At 44.9% G+C, this 22,509-nt stretch overlaps 1 protein-coding gene across 2 annotated transcripts in view; it reads right to left on the reverse strand.

Moving 5' to 3' along the window:
• Positions 1–22,509, reverse strand: part of CDC40 (cell division cycle 40) — a 1,050,785-nt gene that overhangs the window by 585,308 nt on the left and 442,968 nt on the right. For both annotated transcript variants that reach the window (XM_044066713.1, XR_006364212.1), the window contains exon 6: positions 4,404–4,500. In XM_044066713.1, coding sequence (XP_043922648.1) covers positions 4,404–4,500 — 97 coding nt within the window. The remainder of the gene's footprint in view (positions 1–4,403; positions 4,501–22,509) is intronic.

Here is a 22,509-nt window from a genome sequence, read left to right on the forward strand (position 1 = left end):
GGCATGAGAATAGCTCTGCTGAGCCTGTCCGCTATGACGTTGGACCTCCCAGGGATGTGCGTCGCAATCAGAAATTGTTGGGAGGAAATCGCCCACTGCCAGAGTCTGAGTGCTTCTCAACATAGGGGACAGGACCTGGTTCCACCCTGCTTGTTGATGTACCACACCACTGACATGTTGTCCATTTGAACTGCAATGGTCCCAGAAGGGAGAGAGTCCTGAAGAGCTTGCAACGCTAGGAGCACTGCTCTCATTTCTAGGACGTTTATATGCAGATGGTACTCGTGAGGCTGCCAAGTGCCTTGGACTGTCCTGCCCTGCTAATGCCCCCCCCCCAATCAGGGAGGCATCTGTGGTCACTGTGGCAACCCGGAGGGGGCTGAATGAAGGGTCTGCCCTGAGACACTAGTGGGGAGACCATCCACCAGGAAAGGTGCCTTTTGCATGCTTCTGTAATCATGATCATGTGAGACATGGGCAGCTGTTGGAAAGACCACTGTGTGAACAGAAGCCACTGAAGGATTCCACTGAAGGATTCTTCATGTGAAAGCGGGCCAAAGGGATTAGAAGAATTACCGCTGCCATGGAACCCAGAGTTTGAAGGACAAACCTGACTTGGATCCTTTTGCTCTGCATTAGAATTTGAACTTGCTGGCGAATTGTAGACACCCTGTCTGGCAGTAGCCTTGCGGACATGTTCTTTGTGTCCAAGTCTGCTCCTATATAGGTGATAGATTAACAGGGCAACAAGGCAGATTTTTCGAAGTTTATTGTGATGCCTAGGTGGGAGCAGATTGTGATTGGCTAGTCCCTGGCTTACAGAAGTTGATGCCTGGTAGTAGCAGTGAGAAGCCAGTCATTTAGATATGGAAACATGTGGAATCCTCGACGTCTCAGGTGAGCCGTGACCACTGCCATACACTTGGTGAACACCCTGGGGGCTGTGGTGGGACCAAAGGGCAGAGCTCTGAACTGGTAATGACTGGCTCCCAGCCGGAAGCAAAGGAATCTCCTGGAGTGCCTGTCCATTTTGATGTGATAGTACGCACGCATCCTGAAGATCTATGGAGCACATCCAATTGTCCTGACCCAAAAAGGGTAGAATGGACTGTAGCGTGACCATCTGAAACTTTGTTCTTTGAACAGACTTGTTTAGTCTGCTGAGATCCAGAATCGGTCTCCAGTCCCCTCTCTATTTTGGTACCAAAAAGAATCTTGAGTAAGTTCCGGATCCATGTTGGTCTGCCGGGACTTCCTGGATGACTCTTTTTTTCTAGCAGTTTTGAAACTTCTATGACTGCTTGGTCCTTCAGATTGGGTGGAACATCTGGAAGGGATTTGTTTGAAGGTAAAGGGGGTTGAGAGAAGGGAATTTTGTAACCTCCGGATATAACTGACTGTACCCGTTTGTCTTGCATTAAATTTTGCCAGGCTTTTGGGTGCAGAGAAAGTCTTCCCCCGACTGCCTCCAGAGGCGGGCAGCCAGGCAACCCTTTAGGGATGTTGAAAGGGCTTCTCAGAGAAAGATTCTCTGTTGCCCTGGTTCTGCGGACCCCCTCTGCCACGAGGGCGGTGTCTGTTGTTGTTGTTTCCCCCTTTGCCCCTGGAGGAAAAATCGCTACCTGTGTCAGGCGAGGCTCCCTTGGATTTTCGGAACCACATTTTAACACTCTTCTGACCCTTGGGGTATGGTCTGGAAGGAGTGGAAAAATGGACTCCCACAGCAGAGAGAGTCTTGCCTTCTTGCTCACACCTAGTCAAAAAGTGTCTTTCACCTGTGGTCCAAAAAGAAAGGAACCATCAAAGGGGGTGTTGGTGAATGATGCTCTAAAGGGTTCTGCAAAATTACACAGCTGCATCCAGGCGTGTCTCCTCAGGGCCACACCCGTACCTGCGGCTCTACTCGCACCATCTGCTGCATAGGAAATGAGCCTCATGGAGGAGTTGACTACAGAATTAAGGGTCGCCAGCTGGGAAGCCACTTTAGCCCCCTCAGCTGATGGATCTTGAAGGGTATCTCCGAGCTCTTTAAGGAGATCCCTCTGAAGCCGGGTAAAATGGCATAAGTAGTTCAGTGACCTCATAGAAAAGGTCGCTGAAGCAAACATTCTCTTCCCATATCTGTCCATGGTCACAGACTCCTTGTTAGGAGAATGGACAGATGAAGAAGTTTCCGCTAACTCCTTTTTTGTGGCTGCTGCTACCACCATGGCATCCACAGGAACACCTTTGGTAAGGAACTGCTTATCATGGGGTGCACTGATAAACTTTCCAGGTCTCCTCGGGGTTGGTTCCACTGTACCCGGGGCTGACCAAGCCTTTTGAGCCACCACTGACATAAGTGGGTCAAAAGGCGGAGAAACCCAGGAGGTGGAAGGTCGGGAACCGAACACATCCAGGAATACAGACTCATCCTGGGTAGGGGCTAGGGGATTTCAGTTCCCCCTCTGCTTAAGCATTTCGAGGATGTCTGAAAAGGAAACATCTTCAGAGGGGGATCTCGGGGACCCTTCTGAGTCATCTAAGTCTGTATCAGAAGTGACAGACTCAGGGGAGTCAATGTGCTTCCTCTTGCACTTCTTCTTACGAGTGGGCTCCTCTGAATGATCAGGGGAGGCCTCGGAAAAAGAGGAAACACCCAATGGGGTGCCCTGGAGCGCCGGTTCCCCACGCTTGGGGTCTGGAGGAGGAGGAGCAGAGGTTGGCAAAGGCAGTACAGGGGATGGAGCTGATGGGGCCAGTACACTCCTCATGACATCGAAGGTGTCCCTGCCACGATGCAGAGAAGGCTCCGGTTCTGAGGAAATCAGAATCCTTCTCCGCACCAAGGGAGATGGCTCCGAGGCCAATGAAGGAGCTGAGCTCACCTGCACCGAAGCTCCGAGAGGGAGAACGGGGTCGGGGCAAGGGTCCGATGCCACTCGCCCCCTTGGAGCCGACGAGGGAGCCCCAGCGCCCAGATCCCTAGACGGACGGCACCATCGAAGGAATCAAAGCCGACAACGGAACTGAAGGAGAAAGTTCTCGGAGCAGACTGTTCCACTACTCGAACCCCAACAAACTCCCGCTCCGAGCTCAATGGAGTCAGAGGAGGAACATCGATAGAAGTGGACGGAGCAGACACCTGTTGAGGAGGGCTGGACAACATCTTGGCAAATGCCTGTGACTTAAGCAACCTACTGACCACTCTCTCCACATCGTGATCCGAGAGCCTAGAGGATCGAGAGGAGTGAGAAGATCTGTGACTGCGCTCGCTCTGAAGCGGGGGAGACCAAGGGGCCGAATGAATCGATTCCAGAGAGGGGGACCTCAGCCTCCTGTGGCTCAACAACAGCTCCGAAGTTTCTGATGGAGCCGACGGGGAGATAGTCTTATCGGTTCCGGCCGGAACCGAAGTAGCAGGTAGTGTCTGAACCAAAGACGGCTCCACACTTGGAGCCGACAATTTGGAAGATTTTGGGGATTTCACAGGCTGAGTCTTGGCCGATGAATCCTGGGGCTTTAAAAGACCCCCAAGAATAAGCTTATTCTTATGCTCCTGCAGAACTCTTGGACTAAATGCATGGCAGATAGAACAAGAGTCCTGCAGCTGCACAGCGCCTAAGCAATAGACGCAGGAAGTGTGCCCATCTGTCAGACATTTTCTGACAGCATGAGTCACACTTCTTGAACCCAGATACCTTGGATTCTTTAGACATCCTGAAACCAAAAAGACAATAGCTAATAATCAATATACAGTCTACAGAAAAAACACAGACAGCACAGTACAATACAGACTGAATTTTTTTTTTTTTTTTTTTTTTTTTTTTTTAGGAAGCCTCTAACTCAAACGGCTGGCCTAACAAGAAGGTATAAGGAAAGCCTCTAACCTAAACAGCTAACCTGACAAGAAAAGGATAAGGAGAGGGAGGGGGAGAACTCTCTAATTAAAACGAGTTCCAAGGGGGAGACAGTGGAAAACAGCACTGCAAAGATGAGTCAAGCAGCATGAGCATGCTCACTGCTCTTCTCATGAAAACAACCGAAAGCATCTCAACAGCATGGTGGTTCCAAGGAGAAATGCAGTCACCAAGTCTGATAAATTAAACACTTGGTGGGTTTTTTTTGTAGGCATCAGCAGTAAAAAAAAAAAAAAAAAAAAAAAGTGAAACTAAGGAATTGTGCAGGTAAATGACATCATGGGTTTGCCTCAAGATCATAAAAATACACATGCCTGTGGGATTTTAAAGCCAAGACGGCCTCAAGGAAAACTGCAGTAGTAGTATAAAAACCAGTACCATGGGATGGTGAGTGAGATAAGTCAACAAAAAAATCAAGGGTTCAAGCTAACCACAGTGACAGAGAGAGAGATCACACAGTGCACAGGAAAGCAGGATAAAACGATGCAATGAAAACCTCCATACCATGTAGAATAGTCTTTTCTTCTGCAGGTTTCTCCTCTTCTGGTCTGCCTTTCTTCTGACGTTTAGCTGTTATCTCATCAAGTTCTTTTTGCTCTTCCTAAAAAAAACAAAATAAAACTTAGACATATGCATATTTTATCCTCTATTTCTAATACTCATTCTCTGCAGTGATGCCAGGTGTTCTAAAAAAAAAAAATGGAAAGGTTGGCCAGTCTGTGTTCCAAGGTTAGAATTATGCATACATTATTACTGCAACGATGCACATTAAAGGTAGAAATGGAGAATGAACAAATGTTAGATACTGCTACTTACACTTGTGAAGCAGCTATTTTTCAGCAGTGTGTCAGTACAGGTACAGTCCTGGCAACCCTAGGTCCATTCAGAAGCTAAAATGATAGAGTTATGTGGTGTACTGCAATGTCTAAAGCAATGTAGCAAGCTGGCTACCTTCATATATCTGACTAATAGACATCTTTAAATTAAATTTAATTGTAATTTATTCAGCTGTTAACCAGGTAAGTGAAGTTGTCCATCTGTAAACCTTTACAGCCATAAGTCACACCACAAAAACAAAGGTGAAAGAAATATACATGGACAGTTTTGAACATCCTCTCAACCAATGTGCTTTTGTGAGAAAGGAGGAACTACAGTAACTACAGAAAACCCACAAGGAAATGGGGAGCACCTGCAAATTCCACAAAGACAGGAAAAATAGCTTAGGGTTAAACTCTGGATCCTGCAGTAGTGATGCAGAGTTCTTAACCACTAAGTCACCAAATGAAAAGGGTGTACTCCTATGTGAAGACAGAGCAAAAAACTGCATTCTAGAAAGCACAGTTGTGTGAAGATACTCACAGTAACTGCTGATGTCACTGTTCCAGTGCACTTATAAATGAATGGGATTTACACACAAATTGGCATCTGACCTCTAGAATAGGCAGACACCTTCTTCAAGGTGAGAAGAGGTCAACAGGATCCTACTTTAATGGACTCATATTTTCTCTATATCGACATCCACAAAATGTTACTAGGAAATTAGTTACATTTGCAATGCATTTTGGGTAAATACAAACAAGTTGCTTCTTTATAAGAACTCCTTACTTACACTGTGGTTTCACTACTTCACCCTCACTTGCTACTTTGTCAATGTAAGATGTTCCACCTTCAAGACCTAGCTGGGAATATTTTTCTAAGTAGTAAGAAACTCCTGCTGATGTATTTGGCAAGGAAATACAGTAAGAAATACAGTAATCTATACATTAACATAGGTAGTGAAATACTGTGGGTTCAGTCTTTCATGATGTCAGGTTACGGATTTTCAGTTCCATGAAAAAAAAATTCAGGTGGCTGTAATTATCAAGAAAAACAAACGCAAAAATGACACATTTTTGTACCACAAACTGTGTAATATGGTATAAGGTTTCTTAGTTACATTTGCTTCAGAATGTGACCAGTACACTTTAAAGGCTACAGAAGGAATCAAAATTAAATCATCCCCTAACTTATGTAAAAACAAAAAAAACAAAAAAACATACCCATGTGCCCTCCAGCAGGGGGAGTCACTGCCCCCTAAACAGCACTATAGCTACACTGAGCTATAAACAAGCAGAAGTCAGCTAATAGATATGTAATAAAAGTGGGTGAGAGCTCATAAATCCACAAAGATCTTACTGTTCAAACATCTACAGTTATGGTGGGTACTCTCACACAACTGTACTATGGTTACCATAACGATTACTGACATACAGTCATACATAAATGAGAGACCATCAAGAAGTGAATTTCAAAGACATGGGTCTTGAGTAAAGAACTATAACATGTCATGAAATACTGCATAACAAAAGCAGCTCTACTTCTTGACTGAATGTCCAGTCTGTAATGAAGTACAAAAACATAAATTAATGTCCAAGTGGTAAACGCACAGATACTATGAGCTAAACTATTCTTGAAGAAGATTGCTGAGGCAACAGCTGCAACTTCAAATTGTGCCCTGACTGGTCCAAGCATGCATCTTCCCATGGGTGTCATAACAAATGATGATAAAAATTTGTCCACATTTTCATGAGAATTTGTTTGAATATTGTCTGCCCCATTCCCCTGTCAGATTAACAGTTGAGCTGACTTCTTTATATCTCTAATCATATTATTATAGTTACCTGCACATAGGCATAAAATGGACCCCCCCACCCACGTTTTATTTTGAAGATTAGGAAAAAAGCAGACTGCTGAACAGATTAAATTAAGGAAAGTTTGGACATTACCTTGGGCATGGAGAGGGAGGTCCTAGCTCTGTGAAAAATGTGTAAGGTTTTATTCAGATCAAGGCCCATAGCTCTGAAATCCTTCAGACTGAGGTGACAGCGACTAAGAAAAATATCATCCTGAACAAGTACTTGAGAATAGCTGAGCCTAAATGTACAAAATGACAGAATGAAAGCAAAGACTCTCAAGAAATTCAGATCCCAGGCCAGGAAGATGGAGATTCTGGTTGGTTTTAAGATGCAGAGTGTCCTTCAGGGACAGTTTTATAGCACAGGTGGTGGAAATGGGGGATGGGGCAGGGTTCCAAAAGCAAGCAAGCTGAAACTGATGAAAGATGCACTCTTACCTGGGAATAGACCAGCCTTGGTCGGAGCTCTGAGAAATGCAGCAAGACTCATTCCTGCTCAACACATCAAGAATCTGTTTTAATTGTCTAGTTCCATGGGGCAGAGGGATGGAGCCCTAAGTGTGACCAAGGCAACAAGGGTTAGATTAGTGGTTCCTGCACTGGGGAGACAAACAGAGAAGGTGAAAGAGTGAAGTGGTGTGGCCTGCTCAGCTTTCGTGATGGGAGGGGTTCACATCCAGGCAGAAGTACATTGGGTGATGCAATTTCTCTGATGGAGACCTGTGAGATGACGTGCGAAGCAGACCTGCATGGAGGGAATGCCTCTTGTGGAAGCCAGGGACATCCTCTACAGAAGGTCCATAACTTTCCTACCCCCAAGCATCAAGACAAATATGCACAAGATAGGCCAGAAAGAAAACAGGAAAATACAAACCATCCCTGAAGGCCGTCTATATGAGTGCCCCTGCTGGTCAATCCTCACTCCAATGATGGGGATTGAATAGGCAGGCCAACAGGCAAGGAGAGGGTTGATGGTCAATATACAGCAGGAACAAAGTGTGTGTGGGGGGGGTTTGGGTCTGTTCTACTTAGTTATGCAGGATTTCCTGCTGTTTCGCCTTCGTTTCTTGTTTTTCTGGTGTTTAGCCTTTTTTCTTCTTGTAAGATGCAGACCAAACAGAGGGGTATACGATGATTATGAGGAACAAACTTGAAAGCTTAAGTGTCTTAAGGGGAAGGGTAAAACAGGTTTCATTTTTGTTCAGTAAGCAACTTACAATAAACTGTAAGAGCTACTGAACTCTTCACAGCCAGGTGCGTCAGCCGGGAGAATCATACGTGCCATGGCTAGGTTGGAGCTATGTAGATAAACTCCTCCTTTTCTCTTCTTATCTTTATGAGAACTATCAGAATGAGAGGAATTAGAGAGAAGGTATAAACTGCTGGTTCAAACTGACTGAGAAAGAAGTGTTGACCATGGCATCATGACTTGGGACACTTTGAACAGAACCATCTCATCCATTTCTTGTGATGTGAAAAAGTAAGTTTCTCTGTCTAGAATTCATTCCAGTGGGATCTCTAATTTCCCACTCAGATGGCCTGCTACTGCACTGACAGCTGGGGATGCAGGTAGTCCACAGGCACATGCCCAGCATAACAACCAAGTCTTAAGACTTCATAAACATTCTGCAGAGGCAGTAAGAATGAGTGCTCCATGCTTCCTGATACACCACATTACTGTTATACTAGCTATTACTGTCTGAAGGGCTACTGGGCCAAGCACAGAGCAGAAGACTTGAGGGGCACTGACAGCAGCTGTCGTCATTGCAATGTTTATGTGGCCATTTCTGAATTCCTCCAACCATCTGCTCAGCACATGAACATGGGAGTAAATAAACCATCCCAACACTGGCTAAAGAGTACACAGTAAACTTCTAATTTGGTTTTGATGGAGTGAAATGGAGGCCTGGGCTGCAATTGACTTGAGCTACCCATCAATGGTGTCCCTTTTTGAGAAAGAGGGTAATGGAGTTCAATTACTTCAAGGGCTGCTATGCTGAGCTCACTGATGTATGAAGTACCACTGGAATTATCTGAATACAACCCTGCATTTATGATGCATGACAGAATGTACCTGAAGGTCCAAGAATTCATGTAACAATTGAGTAAAATTTGTCAGAAACCTTCAGGAAAACTGACTTATGAGCAGAGATTTTGCCCTAGGGAGGGACACACTACAACTGCTAGTATATAGAATGGCATCTACATGTTTTTCTTGATGATACAGCTTCAGTTTGAGCTTTTTTAAGCTCAAGGATATCCTGAGGGTTATAAAGTGATAACAGGAGCCATCTGCAACTCTTCCATGAAGGATGATTGTGTCTGGCAATTTCCCAGTAAGGAAAGCTGTGAATACCTTTTAACCTTAAGGCACACAAAGCACCAACCATGCATTTTGTGAAGACTATGAGTACAGTAGAGATGCCAAATAAGGAAAAGACCCAAATGTAGTGAAAGTTTTGAAACATGAGCAGAATAAATCTAAGATGACTTCTCTGCTTAATCTAGCAGAAGCATATCGGTGTCAAGCAGGCATGGAAATCAAACCAGAAGTGGATAAAAATCAGGCAGCAACTGAAGGTGCCAAAAACAAAAACAAAAAAAAACCAAAAAAGAAAATAAGGTGAAGGACCAGATAAGAAGGCAAGAAATGTGGAAAATGCATAAATATAGTTGCAAGTATAGAAAACTTCTGGAAAGAACCTCATGTTGATCAGGAATGAATGCATGTATGGTTAAGGAGAGGCAAATTCAAACCAAGAGATGAAAGGTTAATATTGGCAGCCCAAGATAGTGGGGCTACATACACTTTGGTTTACAAAGTCCATTGAACATGTGGGAAAAAACAGACAAATGCAGGTTTTGTAAAACCAAATTGGAAAAAGTTGCACATCTTGTTGCTGATTGTGACATATTAATGGCAGGAGGACTGTATATTGAAAGGCATAATAATGTGGTGAAACTGTTGCACTGGGGATTGTGCAAACATTATGATATTGAAGTGGCTGAAAAACACAGGAAACATGAGCCACAAAGCATCATAGAAAATGATGGAGTCTACATCACATGGGATCATCCCTTGCCAAAAGTTCAAAAGATAGATGCTAGAAAACTGGATATTGTGGTCCACGAAAAGAAGACAAAGGTAACATTATCATTCAAATCGCCACACCCAATGACTAAAGTGTCCTGCTTGCAGAGAGCGACAAAGACTTAAAATATCAGAATCTGCAGGCAGAAATGAGAGCAATGTGGAAGAAAGATATCCAGACAGTTCCTATAGCAGTAGGAATGATGGGTCTTATAAAAAAGAATCTACAATCATATTTAGATAAGTTACCAATACACATCACTCCATACGAACTGCAGGAGGAGTCATTACTGGGCACTGTAGTACTAGAAAGGCTCACCCAGACTTTGCTACACTTTGCTGTGAGGGAAAGGTTAGTTTGCTTTTTATTTGTGGCATTACTTTATTGCCTTTTTCTATTTTGAATAATGTGATTTGTTTTATTTACCTTGTGTTTTAATTGTATTCTGCTTTTAACTGCATATTAAAACTTAAAGAGACCACAGCTCTGTCTCTTGTGAGTCGGGCAGAATTTTTTTTCCCACCCGGTTACTGTAGTGTTCTTAAAAAACACTGTTTTTCTAGTAGCCTTCCACTTATGTTAATTTGACCATATATCTCACTTCCTCTCTGTTTTTACTGGCTTGTGTGAGTAACCACAAAATTATTATTTTGTGAAATCACTCCCCTTCAACTATTTAAATTTATTGGCCATCCTACTGTATTCCATAGTACCAGAATACAAAAGTGACCACCACCTTTCTTGCTGTTTTAAAAATAGTGACTCTCCACTAAAACTTAACTTTTTAGACAGGTAAAAATAGAAGTTATGTTCTTACCATAACGTTCCATGTTAGTTGTCTTCTTCTCGCCTTCTTCTTGCTGGATGGGTTCGGAGCCGACCTCGGCTCCGACTCGGCCACTCTAAAAGCTCGAGAGTTGGTTCCACCGGCTCGAGGCTCCCCTTATATCCCACAATGCTAGGCGAGAGTTACCTCAGATCTCGTTTGTAAGCTAACCCAGCTTATACCAAAAACAGTATAACAGTGAAACAGAATCCACCTCTAACAGCAGGAAGAAAAGGGGTGACCTATATCCTGAAACAAGAAATATGCATAATAGCATATGACTAAGAAAGAGGTGGTGGAAAGAGAGGTCACGATCACAACTCCTCTAGGTCTGTCCAGGCCAGGGGGAAGGAGGGTGGACTTAAGAAGAAGGCGAGAAGACAACTAACATGGAACGTTATGGTAAGAACATAACTTCTATATGTTAAGTTGTCTATCTCGCCTTCATTCTTGCTGGATGGGACCGCCCCTAGCACCTTGTCCCGGTGGCCTAACGGAACAGACTCCTGAGAACAGTGGAACCAAAATTAGCTCTATGCCTAGAAGCTAAATCCAACTTATAATGGGAAATAAAAGTGTGAGGAGTAGCCCAAGTAGCCGCTGCACAAATGGTGTCAATAGGCAGTCTGTCTTGGAAGGCTAGAGAAGTAGCCAAAGCTCTGGTGGAATGGGCTTTAGGTTTATTAGGCAGTTCTTGGTGTCTAATTTCATAAACAAGGGTAATCAGAGATGTTAGCCATCTGGATAAAGATACCTTTGAAACTGGAAGTCCCTTTCTGCTTTCCGCATAGGAGACAAACAGCTGATCAGATTTTCTGAATAGTTTCGTCCTGTCCAAGTAGTACCTTAATTGACGATGAACATCCAGGTAGTGTAATTTCTGTTCAGACCTATTTGAATACTCGGAAAAAACAGGGAGGTCAATGCATTGGTTTAGATTTGATGTTGAAACCACCTTAGGCAAAAAGGACGGGTTAGTTCGTAAGGAAACTCTGTCCTTATGGAACACAAGGTAAGGAGAACGACAACTGAGTGCTTGAAGTTCTGAAATTCTTCTAGCTGATGTGATAGCCACCAGAAAAAGAGTTTTCCATGATAATAGCTTTAAGGAACATGAAGCTGCAGGTTCGAAAGGGGAAAGAATCAAAGAAGCAAGAACTAAATTTAGGTCCCAAGGAGAAGGAGGATTTCTGACAGGAGGTCTGAGAAGAAAAACTCCTTTCAAAAAGGCTTTGCAGAGTTTGTGGGACATTAGGGCAGATTCAGAAATACCCACATGGAAATTAGAAATAGCCGCCAATTGAACCTTAAGAGTAGATGGAGATGAACCTGCATGGAAGAGTTCAGCAAGAAAATCAAGGACTAGTTGGATGGAAGCGGTGAAAGGATCTATGTCCTTTCCTTGTGCCCAATATGAGAAGCGTTTCCACTTACTCAAATAAATCTTCGAGTGGAAGATTTATGGGAAGCTATCAAAATATCTCTAACAGAGTGAGATAATTGAGGAAGCCTGGCTACTGTTGGAAGTGGAGGAACCAAGCAGTGAGGTTCAGAGAGGGAGGGAGCGATGAAGCTGACCCGACTGATGGATCAAAAGATCTGGAACTAGGTCCAGGTTCCACGGTCGCTCCAAAAGAAATCGATGTAGAAAGGGGAACCACACTTGTCGAGGCCAGTAAGGCGCAATGAGGATCAATGAGGCCTTCTGAGCAATAGCTTTCTGTATTACTTGAGAGATCAGTGGGAAAGGAGGAAATGCATACAGAAGTCCCCGGGGCCAAACTTGGACTAGTGCGTCCCTGCTGGGTTGGCCTGGTAAAGGGAATAGAGTGAAGTATTCTCTGCACTTGCTGTTTTGGGGAGTAGCAAAAAGATCGCAGCAAGGCTGACCCCACTTGAGAAATATCTCTCACTACAGAGTCTTTCAGAGACCACTCGTGAGGCATAAGAATAGCTCTGCTCAACTTGTCCGCAATGTGATTGGACTTCCGGGATGTGCGTTGCTATCAGAAAACGCTGAGAAGAAATCGCCCATTGCCACAGTCTGAGTGCTTCTCGACACAGGGGTATGATCTGGTTCCGCCTTGTTTGTTGATGTACCACACTACAGACATATTGTCTGTCTGGATTGCAATCGTTCCCAAGGGAAGAGAGTCTTGAAGGGCTTGCAACGCTAAAAGCACTGCTCTCATCTCCAGAACATTTATGTGCAAGTGGCATTCGTTTGGTTGCCATGTGCCCTGGACTGTCCTGTCCTGATAATGCCCCCCCCACCCGATCATGGGGGTATCCGTTGTCAGAGTAGCAACCGGAGGAGGTGGAACAAATGGTCTCCCCAACAGGAGCTGGGGGGAAGACATCCACCACATGAGATGCTTTTTGCACGCTTGCGTGATCATAATGGTGTGAGACATTGGAAGTTCCTGGTATGACCATTGAGAAAAGAGCATCCACTGAAGGATCCGCATGTGGTATCTGGCCAATGGGAGGAGAGGTATGGTCGCTGCCATAATTCCCAACACCTTTAGAACTAACCTGGCTTTGGCTCTGTTGTTGTTGAGAAGTAGTGACACCAATTTTTGAATGTCTGATATCCTTTGGTTCGTTAGTGTTGCAGACATGTTTACAGTATCTAAATTTGCGCCTATGTAGGTAATAGTACGACAAGGCGACAAAACAGACTTTTCGCAATTTATTGAGATACCCAATTTTTGACAGACGTGAAAAGTGTAATCTCTGGCCATCAGAAGGAGATGCTTGGTGGGAGCTGTGAGGAGCCAGTCGTCCAAATATGGAAACACCTGGAATCCTTGTCGCCTCAGGTGAGAAGCTACCACTGCCATGCATTTGGTAAACACCCGGGGGGCAGTGGTGAGACCAAAGGGCAGGGCCCTGAATTGAAAATGACTGGTTCCCAGCCTGAAGCTGAGGAATCTTCTGGAGCGCCTGTTCATTTTTATGTGATAGTACGCGTCCTGAAGGTCTATAGAGCACATCCAGTTTCCTTTTCCCAATAGGGGAAGAATGGATTGCAGCGTGACCATCCGAAATCTTGTTTTCTTGACCGATCTGTTCAAGATACTGAGATCCAAAATTGGTCTCCAGTCCCCTGTTTTCTTTGGAACTAAAAAGAACCTTGAGTAGATTCCGGATCCTTGTTGGTCTGCTGACACTGGCTGAATAGCTCTTTTGCAAGCAGTTTTGAAATTTCCAAAGCTGCTATATCCCTTTGAGCGGTGGAACATCTGGAAGGGATTTTTTGACTGATTTGGAAAACGAAGAAAGGGGATAGAATAACCTTCGAAATGATGGACTGTACCCATTTGTCTTGTGTCAAGGATAGCCAGGCTTCTGGGTACAGTGACAATCTTCCCCCGACTGCCTCCGAAGATGGGCAGTCGGGCAACACCTCAGGGATGCTGAAAGGGCTTATCGGAGGAAGTTTCTCGATTGCCCTGGTTTTGCGGACCCCTCTGCCTCTAGGGCGACGCCTACCATTGTTGTTCCCCCTCTGCCTCTGGCGGGAACCGACTCTGTGCGCCAGGCGAAGTCCCTTGAGATTGTTTACGGAACCACATCTTTCCACCCTTCTGGCCTTTGGGGTAAGGCCTAGAAGGAGTCAAAACGGACTCAGACGGCAGAAAGGGTCTTGCCATCAGTCTCGCACCTAGTCAGGGTTTCTTTCACTTGAGGACCAAAAAGAGATGATCCATCAAAAGGGAGTTCGTGAAAGACGCCTTGAAAGGTTCCAAAATTGCATAGCCGCATCCAGGCGTGCCTACGTAAGGCTACCCCTGTTCCTGCGCTCTGCTCGCTCCATCGGCCGCATAAGAGAGGAGGCGATGGAGGAGTTGGAAATGGAATTAAGGATAGCCAGCTGCGTGTTCATTTTTCTTGGAACCCGCAGCTGTAGGGTCCTTCAACATCTCACTCGCTTCCTTGACCAAGTCCCTTTGAAGACGAAAGTGAAATGGCACAGGTAATTCAGCGAACGCATGGTAAAAGTCGCTGAGGAGAACATCCGCTTCCGCACCTATCCATGGACCTAGATTCCTTGTTAGGTGGATGGACAGGCACTGAAGGATCAGCCAGTTCCTTCTTTGTGGCGGCAGCTACCACCATAGCATCCACAGAAACTCCTTTTGATAAAAATTGCTTGTCTGATGGAGCTGTGATGAATTTGGAGGGTCTCCTGGGAGTGGGGTCCACTGAATCAGGAGCCGTCCATGCCTTCTTAGCTACCACCTGCATGAGGGGGTCAAGGGGGACACCCAGGAGGTGGAAGGACGAGAGCCAAACGCCTCAAGATACACAGATTCGTCCTCTGAAGGGTTGAGGGCTGGCCAATTTCCCTCTGTTTAAGGATCTCCAGAATGTCTGCAAATGAGACATCTTCAGAAGGGGAACGGGGAACCCTCAGAATCATCCAGATCTGTGTCCGACGTGATAGACTCAGGTGAGTCAATGTGCTTCCTCTTGCACTTCCTTTTCCGAGGGGGCTCTTCTGCCAAATCAGGAGAGGCCTCGGAAGAGGATGAAATCCCCAAAGGGGCTCTTGAGGAGCTGGCTCTCTGCGGTCCGGAATGAGGGAGTGAGTCGACTTACCCTGAGGCAGCATAGAGGGAGGGGCTGACGGAACCGACTGTGGAGTAGAGCCAGGCTCTAACACACTCCGCATGACCTCGAAAGCACCCCTGTCAGGCAGAGCCAGAGGTCCCCGCCCGAGGAGCTAAGGACCCCTCGGCACCGACAGTGATGGCTCTGAGGCGATGTCGGAGCCGAACTCACCAGCGCCAAGCACCGAGAGGAGAGGGGTCGGACAAGGGTCCGATGCCACTCACCCCTCGGAGCCGACGAGGAAGTCCGGCGCCGAGATTCCTCCACGGAAGAAAACGGAGCCGACGACGGAGCCGAAGACAATTGTCTCAGACCGAGGTGACCACAGACTCGGTTCCGACACGACCCGGCCCAACTCAAAAGAGTCGAAGGAGGAAAGAGTTGATGGACGGGGCAGGCACCGACTGATGAGTCGGGCTCTGAAGCATCTGGGCTAGTGCCTCGGACTTGAGTAGTCGACTCACCACCCTCTGAAGGTCATGATCGGAAAGCCTCGATGACCTAGAGGAATGAGACCTTTGGCTCCGTTCAGACAGCAGGGGAGAACCTGGAGCCGAATGAACGGAGCCAAGAGAAGGTGACCTAGACCTCTTTCTGGTTGTCGGCTCAAGATCTTGTCGGAGCCGACACGGGTACTCGATAACCTCGCCCGCCGAGCCGAGGAAGCCACAGAAACTGTGGACTGAGCCTTATCGGCTCCGGCCGGAGCCGATAAAGGCAAAGGTTGAACAACCTGAGGTCTCGGCTCAGAAGCCGGAGCCGAAGACCTCGATGCCTTAGAGGGCTTCCCTGTTGAGACAGACAGGGAATCCTCAGGCTTCAACAAGCCTCTCAGAATTAGCTTGTTTTTCTTTCCTGCAGGACCCTGGGGCTGAAGCCATGGCAAACAGCACAGGAGTCCTGCAGGTGCAAAGGCCCCAGACAAGACACAAGAAGTGTGAGCGCCTGTCAGAGACATTTTCTGACAGCACGCATCACACTTCTTGAATCCGGAGACCTTTGCTTCTTTTGACATAGCCTAACTGGTGAACACAAACACACACTCAAACACACCAGTTATACCCTGTCAGAATAACAATTTTAGTAAAGATACTAAAAATAAAGTACAACAAACTGTAGCAAATTATAGTAAACTACACAAACACTCCCTAGGGAAGAGAAGGCCTAAGGCCCAAGGGAAGAACCAAAGGTTCTTTAGACAAGAAACGGGAAAAATTAGGGTCTGGGGATAAAGTTCTAAGAACTATACTAATTTAAGAAGAATTAAACTGAAAAAGGGGAAAAAGAGTAACTTTTAATAGAAAAAGCTAAAACTCACCAGGAACCGGTAGAAGCAACCAACCTCGAAGCTGTAGCGGCAAACGAGATCTGAGGTAACTCTCGCCTAGCATTGTGGGATATAGGGAGCCTCGAGCGGTGGAACCAACTCTCGAGCTTTTAGAGTGGCCGAGTCAGAGCCGAGGTCGGCTCCGAACCCATCCAGCAAGAATGAAGGCGAGATAGACAACTTAACATCTTAAGTTACCTACTTTCACATCTAACTCCTCTAGTGCACACTGCAGTGTTTAAGATAAACCATTTTTTCATCTTACCTTTTAAGCATGCCTGTGACTAGCATTTGCTTTGAAACCTGCTGGAAAGCACTAGGAAGTCAAACTGATACAAGCACTCAAACTCTCCTTGTTAATAAGAAAGAAATTAATCGCAGGCTTTAAACAGCTTATAATTGCAAAGTACCTTGCTAAGGTAAGGGAAAACAGCTCTTGTACTTTACAAAAAAAAAAAGCACCAAATCAGGCATGTCCAAGGGTCAGCTTCCAGTGATTTCTCCTGTCCAACTGGTGAATCTGGGCATACCGGGGCAATGCAGCAATTGCCTCATGTACACAGACAACCCTCTCCTCCTACCACCCAACACTACAAGCTGCGAGAAATGCACTTACATAGCCAAACTGGAAGCAAAGCTCTCTCCACCCAAGATTGTGCTAGACAGTCAAGAGGAGAAGCTTAACACTCGCACTACACCTCAAGCAACACATAGCCCTTCTAAACCCACACCACCAACACGCCACACATAGCAAAACTAAATCCAGATATGTGGCGGCCCTTAACAGTAACCTGCCCAAGCAACAAGGACCTCCAAAGCTGAAACGCAAACAAACACCAATCACAACCAAAGTGTCACATAGCTCACAACACCAGTGTGTCACCCAACAACAGCCCCTAAGGCAGGACAACGTACCCAACACTTCAGTCACAGGTGACTATAGTAAGGCACACTGATGTCTCACTCACCAGGCTGAACAAGGAGAAAATTACAGTCAGCTGCCTGTCGGGTGTCAGGATCCGCCACATAACGCATGCACTCAAGTCACTCCACAAGTACAAATACGACTCTGTCATTGTCCATGTTGGAGTGAATGACTTGAGATGTACCTCCCTGGAAGAGCTCTCAGATCATGTGGCCCAGGCAGGTATGACCCTAGCCCTGAGTAGCATCCTGCATTCGCCCAGAATGATACCACAGTATAAGGACAAAATGATTGACTTCAACAATTGGCTAAGCTTCTAGTGTCATTCAAAACGGATCCAGTATCTGTCTGCCTGGGACGACATGATCAACAGACCACAATACTTTACCAGAGATGGTCTGCACCTGTCGCCCCTGGGATTCAGGTTACTGGCTAAGGCTCTTGACACCCCTATAGTGCCTTTTTTAGGCAAAGTTCAAAGGACAAAACCACCACCGTAACAGGTACAAGCATGCAAAACCTGAAGGTAATGTTACTCAATGCTAGAAGTCTAAACCTCAAAATGCACACTCTCGAGGCACTCTTAAAAATGGAGAACATCGATATCTGTGCAGTAATTGAGACCTGATTCAAGGCTCCAGAGAGCACCCCTGCAATACCAGGCTACAACTCTTACCACACTTTTCGGCCACCAAACAGGACCAAAACACTAAAGGTGGAGGAGTGTCCATATTCACCAAGGATATTCACAACAACAGGCTAGTTGCCCAACATAATGCATCTGAAATTCTCCAGGTGCAACTAACACTAGGCAAGACTGCAATCCAAATTGTAGCTTGCTACAGATCCCCCGCCATGCCCAAAGATTCTTACTACACCTTTCTAAACATACTGGAAAATATTAAGATGCATCCAAACACCCTAATACTGGGTGATTTCAACTACCCTGCCATTAACTGGGAAAATTACTAGTGTACCAACACCTTTGCCCAACGGTTCTTAGACTTCATAAATTCCATCGCCCTGGATCAACTAATCCTTAGTCCCACCAGGGGCTCCAATATCCTAGACCTGGTCATTATCAACATGGGAAATCAATGCTGCACACCTATGGTCACCCCCTCGTTGGTCAGGTCTGACCATAAGCTAATCACCCTTGACATCCACATCCCACCCCCACCCCTCAGTAAGGAAACCTTCACAAAAAACTTCTCCAAAGCCAACTTCATACTACAAGTCACGAGTGACAAACTTCATGACATCCATGCAGATGGGAACTGAAAGTTTGACTGCTGAATCCTACACTAAGGCACTGTACAAGCACATCCACTCATGCATGAATCGTGCCACCCCCAATAGAATCAAGACGCTCTCCTCCAAAAAAAAAGGAAGCCAATCTGGTGGTCCCTTGCCATAAACAAACTTTACAACAAAAGGAAGATACTGTTGCAGAAAAGAGGAAAATCCCAGGATGCAAAAAAACTCCCTTACCAGCCTCAGTAAGAAGATGAGATTCCCTCAAAAATCCTCCAAAGCTAGTTATGAAAATAAAATTGCCAAAGATTCCAAAGACAACCACAAGGCATTCTATAGCTATGACAAGAATCTAAATGGCAATGCTCAGATCTGCTCTGAGCTACAACAAAATGGCATTAAATATACCGATCCCAAGGATATTGCCAATATCCTGGCAGATCGATTCAGTACAAACTTCACCCCCCTCTCACCCCCTTAAGGGATCATCTCAATACAAAAGATTGCCAAATTCTGGTAATAATGACCAGACAGGTAAAAAATTCACTCTCCAGACATCCCAGGCTGTGTACTTCATGAACTACAAAATGAACTGGCACCTCAGCCAAGTGTCATGTTTAATCATAGCCTCACCTCAGGCTTCATGCCCACTGAGTGGTGCACAGCTACAGTTATCCCACTCCACAAGGGGGAATCCACCTTGGATCCCGGGAACTACTGCCCCATCAGTCTGACGAGCCTGATCTGCAAGGCCATGGAACGTAATAACATGTAACTTATAAACAAAGACATTGGCAACCTTCAAACACTGGACCCAATGCAGTCTGGGTTCGTGAAGTGACAATCATGTCTCCTGAACCTGATTGACTTCTTCAAATCAGTCTCCAGAGCCGTGGACAAGGGTAAGGTGGTCCACACAGTCTACTTGGACCTTGTCAAGGCCTTCGACACCATCCCCCACTCTGGAATCATAGATAAACTTACTAAGCTGGTCAGTAATCCCTACGTCACTCGATGGGTTGCCAACTGGCTTACTGACAGAACCCATACTGTAAAAGTAGCAGACTCCAAATCCAGCTCCAGACAAGTGACAAGTGGAGTATCTCAGGGTTCAGTCCTGGGACCGCTCTTGTTTGGCATCTACTTCTCAGAAGTACAGGCCAACACTAACGGACTCTGGCTAACAAAGCTCGCAGATGACTGCAAACTGTGAGCCATTACTGAATCCCCAAATTATGTGGATATTCTACAAAAGGGCTTACAGAAACAGATGTTTGGTGCGAGAGCCATGGGCTCAAGCTCAATGCCAAGAAATGTATAGTTATCCCCTTTGGGAAAAAACATGTACCCGTGAATTACCACATAGGTGGCAGTGCACTAAACACCGAAAGTGTGATGAGACTTAGGGACACAGGCGGACAGTGGTCTCACCTTCGATAGCCACAACAGTCAGGAAATCCTTCTATGTGGCATACCTCATCACTAAGGGCTTTTCATCCAGAAAAAAGGTCATTGTCCCACTGTACCCATCCCTCATTAGACACATTATACAATACAGTGCCCCATTTGGTATGTAACTCTCAAGACATCAGCAACAACTGGAAAGGCTGCAGAAATAACTCACTAAAAGAATCACAGGCCTAAAGCAAATGCCCTATGCTGACCGTCTAAAAAAAAAAAACTCCACCCAGAGCTGTTGGACATGCTACACTTAAAGAAATCCCAATCCCTCAGAGACGCACGCTCCAGGGATCTAAACCTTGTCATCACAATGAACAAAACATGCTGCAGGGATAGGTTCCTGACCCAGAGACTACCCAGACTCTGGAATAGACTGCCCATACATGTCAAGCAGAGTGCCTCTTTGGCCCTCTTCAAAAGGAACCTTGATGATTGGATGGGAGATGGGAAATACTGTGGAAAGAAATAGCCAGGGAATTTTTATGGCTAGGCTTGTATAGGCCCTATGGCCGATAGCCTAGTACCAACCTATGAATATTGTGGGTGCTGCGAAAAAAACTTTTGGCTGACATCAAAGATTGAATACTAATTTCATGAACTTTAATCATACTTTGACTTAGGAATGGGGTCCATTCCCGTCATGGTATTAGAAACCCAAAAGATTGGGAGAAATTAAAAAAAAATAAGGAAATGTACTGAACGCAAGCTTCCTAGTCTGAACCTGACACAATGCCTCTGTTCTTTGTAAATAGAAACATGGCTATGAAGGATTCCTTCAGATATCAAGAAGGAAACAACAAAGAATTTTGTATTTCTTTACAGAGAACAACCTGAATCTGGACTGGACCAAAATTAGCATCTAACGGTTCTCCCTCTTTGGTACAAGAAACAATGGTGAGAACAGCCTTTCCCTCTCTCTCTCACTTTGGAACAACCAATACTACCTTGCACTGTAACATCTGCTGAAGAATGGGTGTATTACGTCACATCTAAGGTTACTAGGCTAAACCTATAGTGTAACCCAAGACCATCTCCTCTCTTACCCATCTGTCTGATGTCAAAAGGGGCCATTTCTACCTGAAATAGGAGATACACCCAGAAGGTTTTGAGGAGAAAGGTGACAGGGGAGAGGGTAAGTTATCATAATTATGTGGTTCATGACTTGACAGAGAAAAGTGCCCTGGCCTACTGCCTTTTTTAAAGCAGTCTCTTTTCTTTGACTTATACTGGTTCAGCTTAATTTGCATTCTATGAAAAAGCCATGTTATGAACAAATACTTTGTAGAATATCTGGAGATGGTGGGATGGGAGATGCTAGGATGGAAAAGCTGTCCTGCCCAACAGTGCATTTAAAAGCTATCTACTAATATCTTCCGGCAAGGATTGAATAGGAAGCCATGCAAGTCTTCTGACTGCAGTTCCAGTGGCAGCTGCCTGCATTTTGAGTTTCATAATGTCTTTTAAAACTACAGTTTCCATTTCTGTCTACTGTTTGATATAACCTCACCACTACACCTGTCAGTTATTAATCCTGGATACTGTTAAAACTAGATCCTCAAGTTATTTATAGATATCACCTTGATACTGTCTGACAATAGTCGATGCCAATGATGACAAAGGTAAATACTTTTTTGCCAGACCTAAGGGAAAGTGTTCAAACCTGGCACAACTCTGGAACCTCTTGAAATCTCTAAAGAAGTTGCAGCTGAGTTTGCTATAGGGTGCTGAAGCTTTAACACTGATCCTCACAGGCTTCTGTGATAAGGGGAGAGAGGCAGTGAATCAAGTTCTAAACATTCTTAAACATTCTCACAGCCCTCAAATACCAAGTGGGACAGCTGTGCATCTGGACTGCTCACTCAAAGTTTATAACCTCTAATAATCAAAATACAACACAGTCAGTCACTCAAAAGGTAGCACATTATTAACTAATCTATAAGCATTATAATAAAATAACAATAGCTTTCTTTTATTAAGCGATTTTATATTGGAATATCAAAATCCATTAATAAATTCAACCTACATCACCACAACAATGTTTTACTTCAGAAATCTTGTTTACAGAGAGCCAGAATATAAAGCGTGGCTATTCTTAACATTTCCTATAGCATATACACAAAACAATATTAACACATTTAATACATTTACAATAAACACTTTAAAAAAAAAAAACAGTTAATGTTCTGGTTTCAATTAATGAATAAAGAAAAATTACATTCCCTAGATTTTATGTTAAATAAATTTAACTTAAAATAGCAAAATGTGGCTGGATATTCAAAAAGTACAGTTGTGTACACTTACCATAAATGTAGATGTTCGAGTGTATTCACTGTTCCAGTCATCACATTTGGGTTATCTGCTTGCAGTTGCCCCCAGTCGGCCTGATTATCAAAGTCTTGGGTCCTGCGTCGGTTGCTGTCTCATCTTCCATGAC

This window comes from Protopterus annectens, chromosome 1.part0 (assembly GCF_019279795.1).
Source record: "Protopterus annectens isolate FY-2018-M chromosome 1.part0, PAN1.0, whole genome shotgun sequence".
In the NCBI taxonomy this organism is placed as follows: domain Eukaryota; kingdom Metazoa; phylum Chordata; order Ceratodontiformes; family Protopteridae; genus Protopterus; species Protopterus annectens.